Consider the following 16,077-nt stretch of genomic DNA (forward strand, 5'->3'; position numbering starts at 1 on the left):
AATAAAATTGTGTTTTATGAAGGGAGATATGAGACGAGAGTTTGCCAAAAGGGGACTCACGAGACATTTTCTCCATCAGACAACAAACCGAGAAGGTGAAACAACAAAGAAGAAACCCGACACTTCGGGAAATTATTCAAGATGAGAACGGAAACGATGTACGGTTGATGTGATCTCAATATTAGATATAGTATTCCGGTTAATCGGAGACAAAGAAGCCATAATCTGCAATTCACGGAAAAGTTGGATACACTCTGGAAGTTAACCAACTCAAATTTTAGATAACCGGAATGAAGATTCCAGGTTACTACGATCCTCCAGAGACTCAGGTTTCAGAGTAGAGCAGCTGTGTCTGTTTCAAATTCAAGTATGAGACTTTTCTGCAACCCAAACAGATCCTGGTCTGAAGAATTAACCATCCAGAGTAGCTTTAAAATGCAGGTACCAAGTTCTTAAGGCTAGTCATTTCACTTCCAGCCATATACTTTGATTAGCTTTATACAACTTAATTGATGTTACTGTTGCATCAGAACTTTGTGATTTCAGCATTAACAGAATTTAGGAGTTGCAAGCTTCCTTGAGATACTATATACTATGCTTGTAAAAGACATGTTTAATAAGTTATTCAAGAGTTTTCCACAAGTTTTGTTGAACATTTTTGAAGTTGTTGAGATTATTATCATAGAAAATTCCAAAAAGGTATTTCTTTTACTCTTAGTAATTAATCTAAAGCTACTGAAAAATGAATCGCTAGAACAATCTATATCCAAACTGATTATTAAATACACAAATTGCAACTCTAACAAATGTGAGTGGTGGTGTAGCTTAGGTTTCAAATGGTCGCGGCCGATGGGGCTTGGATTTCTTGTCATTTATTATTCATAAATTATAATCTATAGTGATGTGAACATAAAAAAAAAAAAAAAAAATCCGCAGCAAACAACTGCATACCACTTTTACATAGAAATAAATTTGGTGTGCTGTAGATTGTTGTCCGCCCAAAAAATAAAATGGTTTAGTCCGCTTCACCCGTAACATCCATTTAAAGCCTTAAAATACACGTAGTTAACGCGTAGAGTGTTTGAGTGTATATATGTATCCCCTAAACACACGTCGTTGCACGAGTGTAGCTTGTGGACACTAACATTTTCATCCACTATCAATTTGATCGACAAAACATTATGTTGACATACATCAAATAGCTTGATCCTACCACTACAACACTGCTATGATGTCTCTCCACTTCTTGTTGTTCTTGTTGTCCTTGCTACTTGTACTCTCTTAGTCTCCCCTTTGGTAATTAATTTCATCAATAGCCAAAATTTAAAGGTTTGGTCCTTGTAAGCTAGACACAACACAATTAGTTACACATCTTCTTCTCATAGCTGTGGCCGCCATCACATTTATTTATATATGTTTTGCATACCCACTCGATTATTATATAATTAATTTGGAAATTCTGGTCAATATTTCATCAAATCATCATCATTGTTGTAATCAGTATTTGTTTATCAAGTTGGTAAATTGCTTGTGCTCATTTTTCCAACGAAGCAACGACTATGACTTTATTCAATGTTGGTTAGTTAAAAAAACCATATCACTGCATAGTTGATGACCACGACTCTATTCCACAAGTCTCTTTTTCTATGATCAAACTTTTTAGGCAAAACAAATCATATCTTATTCTTATGTTTTTGAAGTTTATAGATATTTTTTTTTGTCAATAATGAGTGTATTTAATACAGTAGATAAATAAGGGTCCTACACTAGTTTCGCATCACGACAACTCATATGTATACTTTAATGTATTGTTTCATAATTTGTTCCTTCCCATTACTCTATTGACATTTCCATTTAACAACTCTTCCCAATTGAAAAACCTTTAAATCCCATTATCAGCTGTTTCAAGTTGACCAAGTTTTTTTCTTATGGTCCTTTTCCCCTATTTTCTTCTTTTGATTATACATTTTTTTAACTCGATTTTGTTCAAAGTCTTCTTCCCTTTTTGTTAACATTATTGTCTTACATTTTTTGAAAGCGAGGTTGTAATTTTTATTAAGAGATTCGTAATACCTTTGTGAAGAGCACATGCTTTTTTTCTTAGATCATTTTTGAGATAGAATCAGAAAACAGAGGAAGTGATTAGAGGTTCTTTGTTGGTTTGAAGATGAGTTCAAGAACTGGAGCCTTTATGCTCCTGATCATGTTTTTCTTCCAAATTTGTTCTGTTTCTGCGCTCACAAATGGTTTAGACTGTAAGTGTATATATACAAGCATATAGATGATGAACAGAGTTTTTCCTAATCTACAATATTGGTGCAGCTTCTGCTTTAAATGCTCTGAAGGCTGAATGGACCAGTCCTCCTGATGGTTGGGAAGGCTCTGATCCTTGTGGAACCAATTGGGTTGGAATTACATGTCAAAATGATCGCGTCGTTTCAATGTAAGAGCTTGTTTTTGTTTGTTTGTTTGTTGCTGCTTCTTCCAATAATGCTATGCAGACTTTAACGTTGTGTTGTTGCTTGCTGCAGATCACTAGGCAACCTAAACTTGGAAGGAAAGCTTCAGCCCGATATTTCGTTCTTGTCCGAGTTGCGGATCTTGTATGTCTTTCTTCTTCTTTAAATTATTCCTTTCACATTAAAATGTTTTTTTGTTTGTTTTCATCTTATTATCCAATCTTTTGTAGGGATTTGTCTTACAATCCTAAATTATCCGGACCGCTTCCACCAAATATCGGTAACCTTGGGAAGTTGAGGAACTTGTAAGGAAACACATTATCATTAGATCTCTAGTACCATTTATGTATCTCCTTATCGTATCTCTTGTTTTAACTAACTCTTTTTACTCTTCAGGATCCTTGTGGGATGTAGTTTCAGTGGTCAAATCCCTGAGTCCATTGGAATGCTAAAAGAACTTATATATCTGTAAGATTTTGTTGCTTCCTGTTATTAGAAACAGTATCTTATTCACTTGCATTCTCCAAACCCATTAGTATTAATTTGTGTTTCCTCCATACAGCTCCCTAAATTTAAATCAATTTAGTGGAACAATTCCGGCTTCAATTGGCCAGTTATCAAAACTATATTGGTTCGATATAGCAGACAATCAGATTGAAGGAGAGCTTCCAGTTTCTAATGGGACTTCTTCACCTGGACTTGACATGCTTCTTCAAACTAAGCATTTGTATATATAATCCAAAATCTTTCCATTTCATTTATTATAATCACTCCCTTATACTAATTAATCTGACTCTCCTTCGCTTTCTCTTGTAGTCATTTTGGAAAAAACAAGCTTTCGGGCAAGATCCCAAAAGAACTTTTCAGTTCAAACATGACTTTGATACATGTGTAAGCTTCATATTACTTATAATGCTGAGAGTTTTCATAAGTTTTGAGTAGGTAACTAACAAAGCGACTGCATTGTTCGTTGTTTTATCGATAGGCTATTCGATGGAAACCAGTTCACGGGCGAAATCCCAGAGACCCTCAGTCTCGTTAAAACGTTGACGGTGTTGTAAGTAGTAATAGATATTTCGAATTTTCTATTTATCCTAACTTGTATAAGTCTCATGTGTTGTTTCTTTGTTCTAGACGCCTTGATAGGAACAAACTCATTGGAGATATTCCTTCAAATCTTAATAATCTCACAAACCTTAATGAACTGTAAGTGAGAAAAATAAAAAATATGTTCTTTGTTTGTAGAAAATAAATGAAAATGAGGTAAAACAGTTTGTAGTTGAATACATTTCAGGTACTTGGCCAACAACAGATTTACTGGTACTCTTCCAAATTTAACAAGCTTGACCAATCTCTACACATTGTAAGTTTTCTATATTTCTCTTCCTTTTTTTTGACCAGCTCTATTTACCATCACTACCAATCTCAAACCTTCATTCTTTATCAATCTAATCCCATGATGTGGTTGTAATGTAACAGTGATGTGAGCAATAACACTTTGGATTTCTCACCCATTCCATCATGGATCTCTTCATTACCCTCCTTATCAACATTGTATGAACATACTCTGTCTTTTTCTCCATTTATCTCTATGTGTATGCTTGCTAAGAACAAATGGTTATCTTCTTCGCAGAAGGATGGAAGGGATCCAACTTAATGGTGCAATACCAATATCATTTTTCAGCCCTCCTCAGTTGCAGACTGTGTGAGTAAAAAAAATACATGAAGCTAGAAATTACTCAAGAGTTCACAACTCTATACTAATTGGGATGCTTTTCTTGACTTGCAGAATTTTAAAGCGCAATAGTATAGTGGAAACCTTAGATTTTGGTACAGACTTTAGCAGTCAGTTGGAGTTTGTGGATTTACAATACAATGAAATAACTGATTATAAACCAGCAGCTAATAAAGTCCTCCAAGTAATGTATGTGTATCCCTTTCACATGTTAAAAGGACTCTTTTTTTCTCAATCAACTGCTTATGTGTGTTTATATATCTACAGATTGGCAAATAATCCAGTGTGCCTAGAGGTGGGAAACGGGCCGAATTACTGCTCAGCAATCCAACACAATACCTCATTTTCTACACTCCCAACAAACTGTCCACCCTGTGATAAGGGCATGGAACCAAGTCCTACGTGCAGCTGTGCGTATCCATTCACGGGAACACTCTACTTCCGGTCACCTTCCTTCTCAGGGTTGTTCAACTCCACTAACTTCTCAATTCTACAGAAGGCAATAGCGGATTTCTTTAAGAAGTTCAATTATCCTGTAGACTCCGTGGGTGTCCGAAACATAAGAGAGAATCCAACTGATCATCAACTTCTAATAGATCTATTAGTCTTTCCATTGGGCAGGGAGAGTTTTAATCAGACAGGAATGTCACTTGTTGGTTTTGCATTTAGCAACCAGAGTTATAAGCCTCCTCCGATATTTGGCCCTTACATTTTCAAAGCCGATTTGTATAAACAGTTCTCTGGTATGATGAAACTTGTTACACACACAATCAAACTGGACCTAAAGTTGGTTCTAGATAACTCATTAGCTCTGCCTTGTTTTTGCCACAGGTGTAGAAGGTTCATCAAAGTCATCAAACAAAAGCATTCTCATCGGAGCAGTAGTTGGTGCTGTTGTTCTTCTACTGTTGTTAACAATAGCTGGGATTTACGCTCTTAGGCAGAAGAAGAGAGCAGAGAGAGCAACTGGTCAAAATAATCCTTTTGGTAAGAAGAAAAACTTTACTACTACAAAATATTCTCCCTTGACTGAAATAGCATGACAAATTTTCTTTTGCATGTTGCAGCCAAGTGGGATACGAGTAAGAGCAGTATCGATGCTCCACAACTAATGGGAGCAAAAGCGTTTACTTTTGATGAGCTAAAGAAATGTACAGACAACTTTTCAGAGGCAAATGATGTTGGGGGTGGAGGTTATGGCAAGGTTTGTGTCTTAACAAATGCCCTCAATTGAATGAAGCAATGTCCTTAGTTGAATTATGGTCTCAAATTTGATGGTGAAACAGGTGTACAGAGGAATTCTTCCCAATGGACAACTCATAGCAATCAAAAGGGCTCAACAAGGATCTTTGCAAGGAGGGTTGGAGTTCAAAACTGAGATTGAGCTTCTTTCAAGGGTCCATCATAAGAATGTTGTCAGACTCTTAGGCTTCTGCTTTGATCGAAATGAACAAATGCTCGTATACGAGTACATTTCAAATGGGTCTCTTAAAGATAGTTTGTCAGGTAAGATCAAACTACTATCTTCATCTGAGGATTTTTGATAGTTATTGGATGCTGAATTTGTTAGTAATGCAGGGAAGAGTGGAATTCGATTAGATTGGACAAGAAGGCTTAAAATAGCACTTAGTTCAGGCAAAGGCTTGGCTTATCTTCATGAACTTGCTGATCCTCCAATTATACATAGAGACATCAAATCAAATAACATCTTACTTGATGAAAATCTAACTGCAAAAGTTGCTGATTTTGGCCTCTCCAAACTTGTGGGAGACCCTGAGAAAACTCATGTGACAACACAAGTCAAAGGAACCATGGTGAGTTGAGAAAATTTATCCTCTTTACTCTTTTTTCTCAAACACATTTCAAACTTACAATATCTTTGGAACTAGGGGTACCTTGATCCAGAGTACTACATGACGAATCAATTGACGGAGAAGAGCGATGTGTATGGGTTTGGTGTGGTGATGCTGGAGCTATTAACCGGTAGAAGTCCTATAGAGAGAGGCAAATATGTGGTGAGAGAGGTGAAAACAAAGATGAATACATCGAGGAATTTGTATGACCTACAAGAATTGTTGGACACAACGATCATCGCAAGCAGTGGGAATCTGAAAGGGTTTGAGAAGTATGTAGACTTGGCTTTGAGATGTGTGGAGGAGGAAGGAGTTAATAGGCCATCAATGGGTGAGGTTGTGAAAGAGATTGAGAACATAATGCAGCTTGCGGGTTTAAATCCTAACTCGGATTCAGCTACGAGTTCAAGAACGTATGAAGACGCAATCAAAGGATCTGGTGATCCTTATGGCAGTGAATCGTTTCAGTACAGTGGGAATTTCCCAGCTTCAAAGCTTGAGCCCCAATGATTGATTATGTCTTCCTTTTTTCTTTTTGTTATTTCGTAAGTGACTTCACTTGAAATGCCTTGTGAATGTGGAGTAGCATGATTTTGATATGTTTGTTATGTGGTCGTTGACTATAAAGCAGAGGAAGTAAGATACATGTAATGAATATATTAATTCTTGTTGAGAAGTTTGTGTGGTCTTAAAGATTTAAATCATTTAATTAACACACCACACACAATTTAGTTCTAATACTTTGTAATAAGACGGTACAAAGTCACCTTGAGCATTTCACAAAACCAATCAATTTGGGTTAAAATGAAAAAAATAATATCTATAATTTATTTAGGAGGGAGTACTGGTCAAGATATCATCAAACCATTAGCACCATCGTGTTGCAATTAGTATTATTTTCTCAAGTTGGTAAATGCTTTTGCTGAATTTTTCTATGACCATGACATGACTTTATTCCATGTTGTTGTTAGAAAAAAACCATATATCATAGTCGCTGCCCACCACTAAATATCACAAATTTCTCTTCTTCTTTTTTGGGAGGTGAAACGTTCTCGGAAACCAAATTATATCTTAGGGGTGTTATTAATATTCAATAATGCATTTTAACACAATTAATTTTTTTTTTTCTTTTGTGCTTAATATTTTCGAAAAACATCATTAACTATTTAATTTCATTTTCTTATATATACTTATACCATAACGATATCTTTGGATTAAGAACATAATAATAAGGAAGATAATTTGTTTTTGTTTTTTTTTTCAAGGAAGACTAATTTTGATCCTAAATGTTTTTGTGTGCCAAGTCTTAATTCATAATTCATTACCTTGTTAACATTTCTAAGTTTATCTAATAACTAGTTTGAACCCTTCCGTTAATAACGTATTATATATTTCAAGTTGAAGTATTTGTTTATATGGTCCACGGTCCATTTGTTTAAACTTTTACTTAACTTGTTCAAAGTCTTCTCCTTTTTGTCTACATGCTTTGTTAGCAAGAACATGGAGGCTGTATTTTTATTCTAGAGTTCGTTATAACTTGTGCAGACCACATGCTTTCTTCTTGAACGATTTGTGATACAATCATCGTGTGTCTAAAGATGAGTTCAAGAATTGGATTATTTCAGCTCTTGATCTTCTTTTTCTTCCAAATTTGTTCTGTTTATGCGATCACAGATGATTCAGATTGTAAGTATAAGTAGATGATGATTAGAGTTTTTTAGATATAAAAATTTCCAAATTTTTGATTTTTTTCTTCTTTCAATATTGTTGCAGCTACTGCTTTACAAGCCCTGAAGAGTGAATGGAAAACGTTATCCAAGAGCTGGAAAAGCTCTGATCCTTGTGGAAGTGGTTGGGTTGGAATTACATGTAACAATAACCGTGTTGTTTCAATGTAATACCTTGTTTCTTTTCTTTGTTTGTTCTTTCTCTAATATAATCCTCTATATATACAGACTTTAAAGCTGTGTTGTTTGCTTGTTTCAGATCATTAACCAACCGTAACTTGAATGGAAAGCTTCCTACCGAAATTTCGACGTTGGCTGAGTTGCAAACCTTGTAGGTCTTCCTTCTTCTTCTTCTTCTCCCCTTTGCATACAAATGGATTTTTGTTCCAATCTAATGATTCAATGTTTGCAGGGATTTGACAGGCAATCCTGAATTGTCTGGACCGCTTCCAGCAAATATCGGTAACCTCAAGAAGTTGATTGTCTTGTAAGCAAAGCAAACAAGATCTTAACCTAATTGCATTAATCACATTCTCTCATATATCGCCTTTTTTGTTTCTTTTTTCTTTCTCTAGGAGCCTTATGGGATGTGATTTCAATGGTGAAATCCCTGATTCCATAGGGAATCTTGAACAACTTACAAGACTGTAAGATTTGTTGCGTTCTATTATTTATAAACAGTCTCTATTTGAGTGTAGTCTTTAAACACATTAGTATTAATTTGCGTTTCTTCTATACAGCTCCCTGAATTTAAATAAATTTACTGGAACAATTCCGCCTTCCATGGGACGGTTATCGAAACTATATTGGTTCGATATAGCTGACAATCAGATCGAAGGAAAGCTTCCAGTTTCTGATGGGGCTTCTTTATCTGGACTTGACATGCTTCTTCAAACTGGGCATTTGTATATATATAAATCCCAAATCTTTCCATTTCTTTATATTTAATTACTCTTTTTTAATATACTAACTAATCTGACTCTCTTTCACTTTCTCTTGCAGTCATTTTAGTAATAACAAGCTTTCAGGCGAAATCCCAGAAAAGCTCTTTAGCTCAGACATGACTTTGCTACATGTGTAAGTTTCATAGTACATGCAAAAGCTGAGAGTTTTCACTAGTTGATAGTACTAGCAACTAACAACATTTTTATCAATAGGCTATTTGATGGAAACCAATTCACGGGTAGGATCCCAGAGAGCCTCGGTCTAGTTAAAAATTTGACAGTGTTGTAAGTAGTAGAATTATATTTATTCAAATATTTTTTGTTTATTAAAACTACTTTAATCTCATAGACTAATTTGATTCGTTACAGACGCCTTGATAGGAATAGACTAACTGGAGACATTCCTTCAAGTCTTAATAATCTCACAAATCTTCAAGAACTGTAAGTGGTCAACTAAAGATTTGTTCTGTTTTTTTGTATATTTGTAAATGAAAAGATGTAAAAGAGTTTGTAGTTGAATCCATTTCAGGCATTTGTCCGACAACAAATTTACAGGTAGTCTTCCAAATTTAACCAGCTTGACCAGTCTCTACACATTGTAAGTTTCTATATTTTTCTTCCTCTTTTTGTTGCTCAATTTACCGTTCATTATTAATCAAGCTAATGCCATGATATGATTATTCTGTAACAGGGATGTGAGCAATAACCCCTTGGCATTATCACCGGTTCCATCATGGATCCCTTTCTTAAACTCTTTGTCAACATTGTATGAGCACAATCTCTCTTTAGATATATAGATTCGTGTGTAGACTTAAATAATAACAAATTATGGTCTTCTACTTGGCAGAAGGATGGAAGATATTCAGCTTGATGGTCCAGTACCAACGTCCCTCTTTAGCCCTCTTCAGTTGCAGACTGTGTGAGTCCTATAAGATATGAAAGGTCAACTCATAGTTGTGAAACCTATACTGATTGGGATGGTTTTTCTTGACTTGCAGTTCCCTAAAGCACAATCTTATAAACACAACATTGGACCTTGGTACCAACTATAGCACACAATTGGATTTTGTGGATCTACGAGATAACTTCATAACTGGTTATAAATCAGCAGCTAATAACCACGTCGAAGTAATGTATGCATTCATCTTGGTCACAAACCAATATGTAACATCTTCGATGAATTACTTATGTATGTGTGTTAATATATATACAGGTTGGCAGATAATCAAGTGTGCCAAGACCCGGCGAACCAGCATAGTGAATACTGCAGTGCAGTCCAAGCAAGTTCCACATTTTCTACCATCCCAAAAGACTGTGGTCATCATTGTAGTAAAGGTAGGGAACCGAATCAAGGCTGCCACTGTGTGTATCCACTTACAGGAGTATTCACCTTAAGGTCTCCTTCCTTCTCCGGGTTTTCCAACAACAGTACGTTTATACAGTTCGGGGAGAGTTTAACGGCTTTCTTTAAGAATGGCAAGTATCCTGTGGACTCTGTGGCCATGAGCAACATAAGCGAGAATCCAACTGATTATCATCTATTAATAGATCTAACGATCTTTCCATTGGGAGACGACCGTTTTAATCAGACGGGAATGGACTCTATTAATTCTGTATTTACCATTCAGGCTTATAAGCCTCCTCCAAGATTTGGTCCTTATATTTTTGTCGCCGATCAGTACAAAACATTCTCTGGTATGATGAAACTGGTAACACACTCAAACCAAATCTATATTGGTTTTAATATGACTCATTTTCCCTGCCTTTTTTATTTCACAGATACAGAAACTTCCAAGTCAGTAAGTATGAGCGTTATAATTGGAACAGTAGTTGGTGTTGTAGTTCTACTGTTGTTGTTGGCTATGGCTGGGATTTACGCTCTTAGGCAGAAGAGGAGAGCAGAGAAAGCAAATGATCAAATTAATCCTTTTGGTAAGAAACAATGGTTCAACACTACAACAAAATACTTTCTCTTGTCTAATGAAAATCCTGACAACTTCTCGTTTGTTTGTTTTAGCCAAGTGGGATACGAGTAAGAATGAAATCGATGCTCCACAGCTAATGGGAACAAAAGCCTTTACCTTCGAAGAGCTGAGTAAATGTACAAACAACTTTTCAGATGCAAATGATATTGGAGGTGGAGGTTATGGCCAGGTTTGTGTATTTGCAATGTCATCAACTGATAACCAATGGTAGTAGTAAAAATTATAATACCAATTTGATGGTGAAATAGGTGTACAAAGGGACCCTTCCCTCTGGGCAAGTCATAGCAATCAAAAGAGCTCAACAAGGATCCATGCAAGGAGCTTTCGAGTTTAAAACCGAGATTGAGCTTCTTTCAAGGGTCCATCACAAAAATGTTGTCAAGCTCTTGGGATTCTGTTTTGATCAAAAAGAACAAATGCTCGTATACGAGTACATACCGAATGGGTCTCTTAGAGACGGTCTATCAGGTAAATATCTAATCTTTATCTTGCTTTGTAATTAGTTCTTTGGTGCTGAACCTGAAAACAAATGTAGGGAAGAATGGGATTAAACTGGATTGGACAAGAAGGCTCAAAATAGCACTTGGCTCAGGGAAGGGTCTAGCTTATCTTCATGAGCTTGCTGATCCTCCAATTATACACAGAGACGTCAAATCAAATAACATATTACTTGACGAAGATCTAACCGCAAAGGTTGCCGATTTCGGCCTCTCCAAACTTGTTGGGGACCCTGAAAAAGCTCATGTCACAACACAAGTGAAAGGAACAATGGTGAGTGAAAAAGAACCTATCATCAAATATTCAAATATATGAAACCTATTAATTACAAAAACTCATAAGATCTTTGGAATTAGGGCTATCTTGATCCGGAGTACTACATGACGAATCAGTTGACGGAGAAGAGCGATGTGTATGGGTTTGGTGTGGTGATGCTTGAGCTATTAACCGGTAAAAGTCCGATAGATAGAGGCAGCTACGTTGTGAAAGAGGTAAAGAAGAAGATGGATAAATCAAGGAACTTGTATGACTTGCAAGAACTGCTGGACACGACGATCATTGCAAACAGCGGGAATCTGAAAGGGTTCGAGAAGTATGTAGATGTGGCTCTGAGATGCGTGGAGCCAGAGGGAGTTGATAGGCCAACAATGAGTGAGGTGGTGCAAGAAATTGAGAGCGTATTGCGGCTTGTGGGATTAAACCCTAACGCCGATTCAGCAACATATGAGGAAGCATCTGGTGATCCTTATGGTAGGGATTCGTTTGAGTACACTGGGATTTTCCCAGCTGCAAAACCCTAACGCAATGATTGATATATTTCTTCTTGTTTTTTTTGGTTATCTTGTAAGTGACTTTACAACTTGACATGCCTTGTGAATGTGTGTACTAGCATGATTTGATTTTGATATATGTTGTTTTGTGGTCCCTGCCTATATAGTGTAAGCAAGAATCGGAATCTATAAACTAAAGAGAAGCAAGCTTTTTGGATTGCAACCTAACATCAACCCTAAGTTGTCATGATACTAAATAAATCTAATCACAGTCTTGAATATACTCTCTTTGAGGTTGTCTTAGCCCATGAAGAGCTCTCACCATTGGAGATGCTCTAAGCACGTTGCATATTTTTCAAATCAATTCATATTTAGATATTTTTCCCCAGCTTGGGATTCATATTTGAAACAATGGCTAGAAAGCCACTTTCTCAGAAAATTTAGGCTAGAATGCCACTCTCTTTTTTTAATTTTATTTAACAATTTTTTTTAAATCAAAATCTGTAGTAAAAGTCCAAAACACCTTAATATCTACTAAAAATTACATATCCAACCATGAGGGACCCAAATCTATACAATTATATTTGTGTTATCTTCTTCATCGTAAGTTTTTTTTTTTTTGTCTTTTTTTTCTGTTGGTTTTCTCTTCTTCTTTTTCTTTAACTGAGTTCCAAAAACCTCCAAATCTAATTCTATGAAATTCAATCCAAGACCATTTGAGTTAAGAATCGAAATCAGAGTTTGGGAAATAGTTAATCTCGATTAAAATTTCTTCAATTTCGGCGAAATTTCTATTGAAATCTGCTTCTTAGATTCATGAAAAGTTTTTAAATTTTGAAATCGTCGTATGAACCTGTTTTACGATCTAAGCTATCTGCGGCGGTTACAGTTTCACCACCAGCTCCGGAAGAGAGAGAGAGACAGGGGTCGATGCCGATGAGGCGAGGCGGAGGAGAGAGGACAATCTCGTCGAGATTAGAAAAAAACAAGCGTGAGGATAGTCTCCTCACGAAGCAGCAGCAGCAGCCTCCCGGAGCTGGCCTCGACGAATGTTGCCGTCGTTGAGAAACGAGTAAGTTCCCGATCTGAATTTCGAGACAATTGTGCGTGACTTTTTGATTTGGATCCCAGGATTTGATTATTTAGTGATGTATCTTTGTTTGATTATTGAAAAAAGTGAGGCTTTGATTCTAGATACACCACGTTCAACTAGTGTGTTGTGTTTGAATTTTAATATTTGTAATTTGGTTTTATTAGTTGCAACAACGGGAAAAGATTAACAACGAGATTTATTACCATGTCCTTCTTCACATGTAATGCCTTTTGCTTCTCCATGAGATATTGGTGCACCTTCTCTTGTTCCAATTCGGGCTTCTAGATCATCTATCAGATCCTCAAGCTCTAGGTATGGAGGAAGATCCAATCAACCTGCATATTCTTTGGAAGGTGATCTGAAAAATGAGGTATGCGTTCTTACTTGGCATTGTGCACTCATGGTCATGCCAATTAGATAGAATTTAATGTCCGTTGTTTCCCATGTTTTAAGAATCCATACCGGGCTTGCTTGATGAATGTTGATGAGGATTATGGTTCTCTTGCATTGAGATTTAAGAAAATTGTTTGGCTTTACTTTGCCATTGCTTTGATCTAGAGGATAAAATGAACAAGCTTTGTGTCAATGATTCATAGGTTCTGATTTGTTTAGAAAGTACTCTCTCTGTTTCACAAAGAGTGTCATTTTAGAGTTTTGCACACAGATTAAGAAAACATTAAATTTTTTGTTTTTTCTAAACAAAAACATCATTAACTATATACCTAAACATAATCTGCCCAATAGTAAAACAATCTGCAGAATACTAATAGTCATAAAACATAAAAAATCATTAAATTTTGCATTGAAAACCTAAAACGACACTCTTTGTGAAACAAAAATAAAACCTTAAAACGACACTCTTTATGAAACGGAGGGAGTATGAAACTTTTTAGCGTGAATTTGTCGGTTATGAAGTTTTGATTTCCGACCTGAGGAAGTAGATTACATTAGTTTCTAGATGAGATTTGATCCATATGAAAATCTCTTAGGCATTAAGTAGGAATCAAGAAGTCAGGACTAAGTCCCATTCATGCTTGTCTTAAGCTATGATCGCCCTCCATGTCACAAAATTGTTGCATTTTGGGTTTCCAAAGCTACCATTCTGCTCTTTTAAAATTCAGCCTAGCCATTGGCCAGCAATGGTTTCACTTTTTCCTTTAGTCTAGGACCTTTCTCTAGGCTTCTTGTTCATTCATTCATCTGCTTGAATTGGCTGGTTTTGGCTTTGCAGTGTTGCTCTGTCAAAGATAGAGAATAAGTGGAAGGAAGAGCTTGATCAAGAACTATAAAGAAAGCGCACAAGTCAAGTCTTTTTTGTGACAATCATGATTATACACTGCACGTACTTGTGAATTAAGATTGCACATGACTTATGTTTTTGTATTTCATTTCTGTATTTTGTTGTGTTGTAGATTAAGAACATATTACTACATGTACAACTAGATCACTTAGGTACAACTGAGACAATTTTTGTATAACTTGAACTACTTGGTGCAACTACACTATTTGATTGTTCAGATAGTTTTTTTTTTGTTTTTGGTGCAAATGATAAATTTGGATATAACTACGTGTAAAAGTGGATCTTTTGTTTGTGTATGGTAAATACAATATTTAGATTCTATTTATGTTCAATTGGATTTGTAGGTACAACTAGTCTATTTAGGTACAACTATGTGTATGAGTTATTTATAAGAAAGTACAACTAGATCACTTAGGTACAACTGAGACAATTAAAAATAACATTTAAAAAAAAATTATTTAAAATAAATTAAAAAAAAAATGATCCACGTAAGCATCATTTTTGGCGGCGGGATATTATTTTAAAATCATCACACGTGTGGTAAAGTGGGCCAATGACAGCAGGATATTAATAAAAAAATTGTTTATTTTAAACATAGTTGTACAGTTGTACTCTTATATTCATAGTTGAACTTTTGCGAGTTTTGTATATTTCCAGTTGAACTTTAATGAAAATTAATAATTTATAGTTGGACACATGATGTTACACTATTAATTATCATTTAGGATGTTTTCATAATACAATGTTCAGAAAAACTTGGTTTTCACCTCTTTTGCTTCATATGAGGCGATCTTGTACTAAGTCTTCCTTATACTAGAAGGAGTGTTTTCTGTGAAAAAACAAAATTTGTTACAAAATTTATAAATTCTGGTTGTATTTATTTTAAATACTTTATATTTGAAGATGTTTTTAGGGAATTTCTTATATAAATCTTAATTTATAACTTAATAATTTAATAAATCATTACAAATTTGATGTACCTAGTTGAACTAATAGTATGTATTAAAAAACGATAAATTTGAATTTTATTTATTTAAAATTGTTTTTTATAGTTCAAGATGTTTTTGAAATCTTTATTAACTCTAATTTATTGTTTCCATAATAGTTAAATACAAATACATATACATTTATGGTCGTAGTTGTACCCAGTCGAACCTAGTTGTACGAATACGACAAATAAATACATATAAAATTCGAATAGTGTTCTCGAGATTATAACATTTGGTTGCCCCACAAACGTGATCTCACACGGTAATACGTCCTCCTTTGATTCCATATTCCTGAAAAACTCAATTGCTTATGTGTTTTGGCTTCTTCGACTCTTCCACATCTGACATACAAGTTCAAGAGTACATTGTTGGAATGTAAGTTTCGTGTCAAACCCACTTTGATCATATATACATGAACGCGCTTACCCAATATCAAAGCACCAAGCTTTGCACAAGTAGACAACAAGCTAACGATTGTGAACCCATTAGACTTGATACCCTTAGAATCATTTAAGTATAAAGCGCCAAAGCTTCGTTTGGTTTACCGTTTTCTACAACACTATTAATTACAGAATTTCAAGCCACAAAATCTTTCTCAAGCATTTTATCAAACACCTTGTATGCATTAGCTACATCTCCACAATTGGCATATATCAACAAACCAAACCCACTTCTTATAACAACAGAATGAATCGTCTCTCCCAACTGAACATCCGCCATTTTT

The 16,077-nt window shown here is 35.4% G+C and overlaps 2 protein-coding genes and 1 long non-coding RNA gene across 4 annotated transcripts; all 3 read left to right on the top strand.

The window, feature by feature from the left end:
* Positions 1-1,861: 1,861 nt before the first annotated feature.
* Positions 1,862-6,723, top strand: LOC9301831 (probable leucine-rich repeat receptor-like protein kinase At5g49770). Its single transcript, XM_021030481.1, has 19 exons — positions 1,862-2,255; positions 2,323-2,443; positions 2,532-2,603; positions 2,690-2,764; positions 2,856-2,927; positions 3,022-3,186; positions 3,276-3,350; positions 3,445-3,516; positions 3,594-3,665; positions 3,754-3,822; positions 3,939-4,013; positions 4,093-4,164; positions 4,249-4,383; positions 4,462-4,937; positions 5,026-5,181; positions 5,262-5,398; positions 5,481-5,700; positions 5,773-6,008; positions 6,084-6,723. Exons 1-19 carry the CDS (start codon positions 2,168-2,170, stop codon positions 6,555-6,557), a joined length of 2,862 nt encoding a protein of 953 aa, XP_020886140.1. The 5' UTR covers positions 1,862-2,167; the 3' UTR covers positions 6,558-6,723.
* Positions 6,724-7,645: 922 nt separating this feature from the next.
* LOC9300091 (probable leucine-rich repeat receptor-like protein kinase At5g49770) lies at positions 7,646-12,104 on the top strand. Of its 2 annotated transcripts, none has more exons than XM_021014340.1 (19): positions 7,646-7,733; positions 7,821-7,941; positions 8,034-8,105; positions 8,187-8,261; positions 8,350-8,421; positions 8,515-8,679; positions 8,777-8,851; positions 8,932-9,003; positions 9,088-9,159; positions 9,248-9,316; positions 9,410-9,484; positions 9,566-9,637; positions 9,717-9,851; positions 9,932-10,413; positions 10,498-10,650; positions 10,736-10,872; positions 10,952-11,171; positions 11,239-11,474; positions 11,558-12,104. In XM_021014340.1, exons 1-19 carry the CDS (start codon positions 7,646-7,648, stop codon positions 11,999-12,001), a joined length of 2,835 nt encoding a protein of 944 aa, XP_020869999.1. In that variant the 3' UTR covers positions 12,002-12,104. The 2 variants fall into 2 exon arrangements, with proteins under 2 accessions (XP_020869999.1, XP_020870002.1); XM_021014343.1 differs by having other exon boundaries at positions 10,519-10,650.
* A 497-nt stretch (positions 12,105-12,601) lies between these two features.
* On the top strand, positions 12,602-14,569 carry LOC110225064. Its single transcript, XR_002329474.1, has 2 exons — positions 12,602-13,434; positions 14,296-14,569. It is a non-coding gene; the product is annotated as an uncharacterized LOC110225064 (long non-coding RNA).
* Positions 14,570-16,077: the final 1,508 nt, after the last annotated feature.

Source organism: Arabidopsis lyrata, assembly GCF_000004255.2.
Source record: "Arabidopsis lyrata subsp. lyrata unplaced genomic scaffold ARALYscaffold_8, whole genome shotgun sequence".
In the NCBI taxonomy this organism is placed as follows: Eukaryota; Viridiplantae; Streptophyta; class Magnoliopsida; order Brassicales; family Brassicaceae; genus Arabidopsis; species Arabidopsis lyrata.

What these genes read in the sequence shown, in the direction of transcription:
- LOC9300091 (XM_021014340.1), top strand. Translation starts at nt 7,646, where the DNA reads ATGAGTTCAAGAATTGGATTATTTCAGCTCTTGATCTTCTTTTTCTTC. An exon ending in GTTAAAAATTTGACAGTGTT is followed by an intron (nt 9,004 to 9,087) that starts GTAAGTAGTAGA and finishes GATTCGTTACAG; the next exon opens with ACGCCTTGATAGGAATAGAC. An exon ending in TCAGTACAAAACATTCTCTG is followed by an intron (nt 10,414 to 10,497) that starts GTATGATGAAAC and finishes TTTATTTCACAG; the next exon opens with ATACAGAAACTTCCAAGTCA.
- LOC9301831 (XM_021030481.1), top strand. Translation starts at nt 2,168, where the DNA reads ATGAGTTCAAGAACTGGAGCCTTTATGCTCCTGATCATGTTTTTCTTC. An exon ending in GTTAAAACGTTGACGGTGTT is followed by an intron (nt 3,517 to 3,593) that starts GTAAGTAGTAAT and finishes TCTTTGTTCTAG; the next exon opens with ACGCCTTGATAGGAACAAAC. An exon ending in CACAAGTCAAAGGAACCATG is followed by an intron (nt 6,009 to 6,083) that starts GTGAGTTGAGAA and finishes CTTTGGAACTAG; the next exon opens with GGGTACCTTGATCCAGAGTA.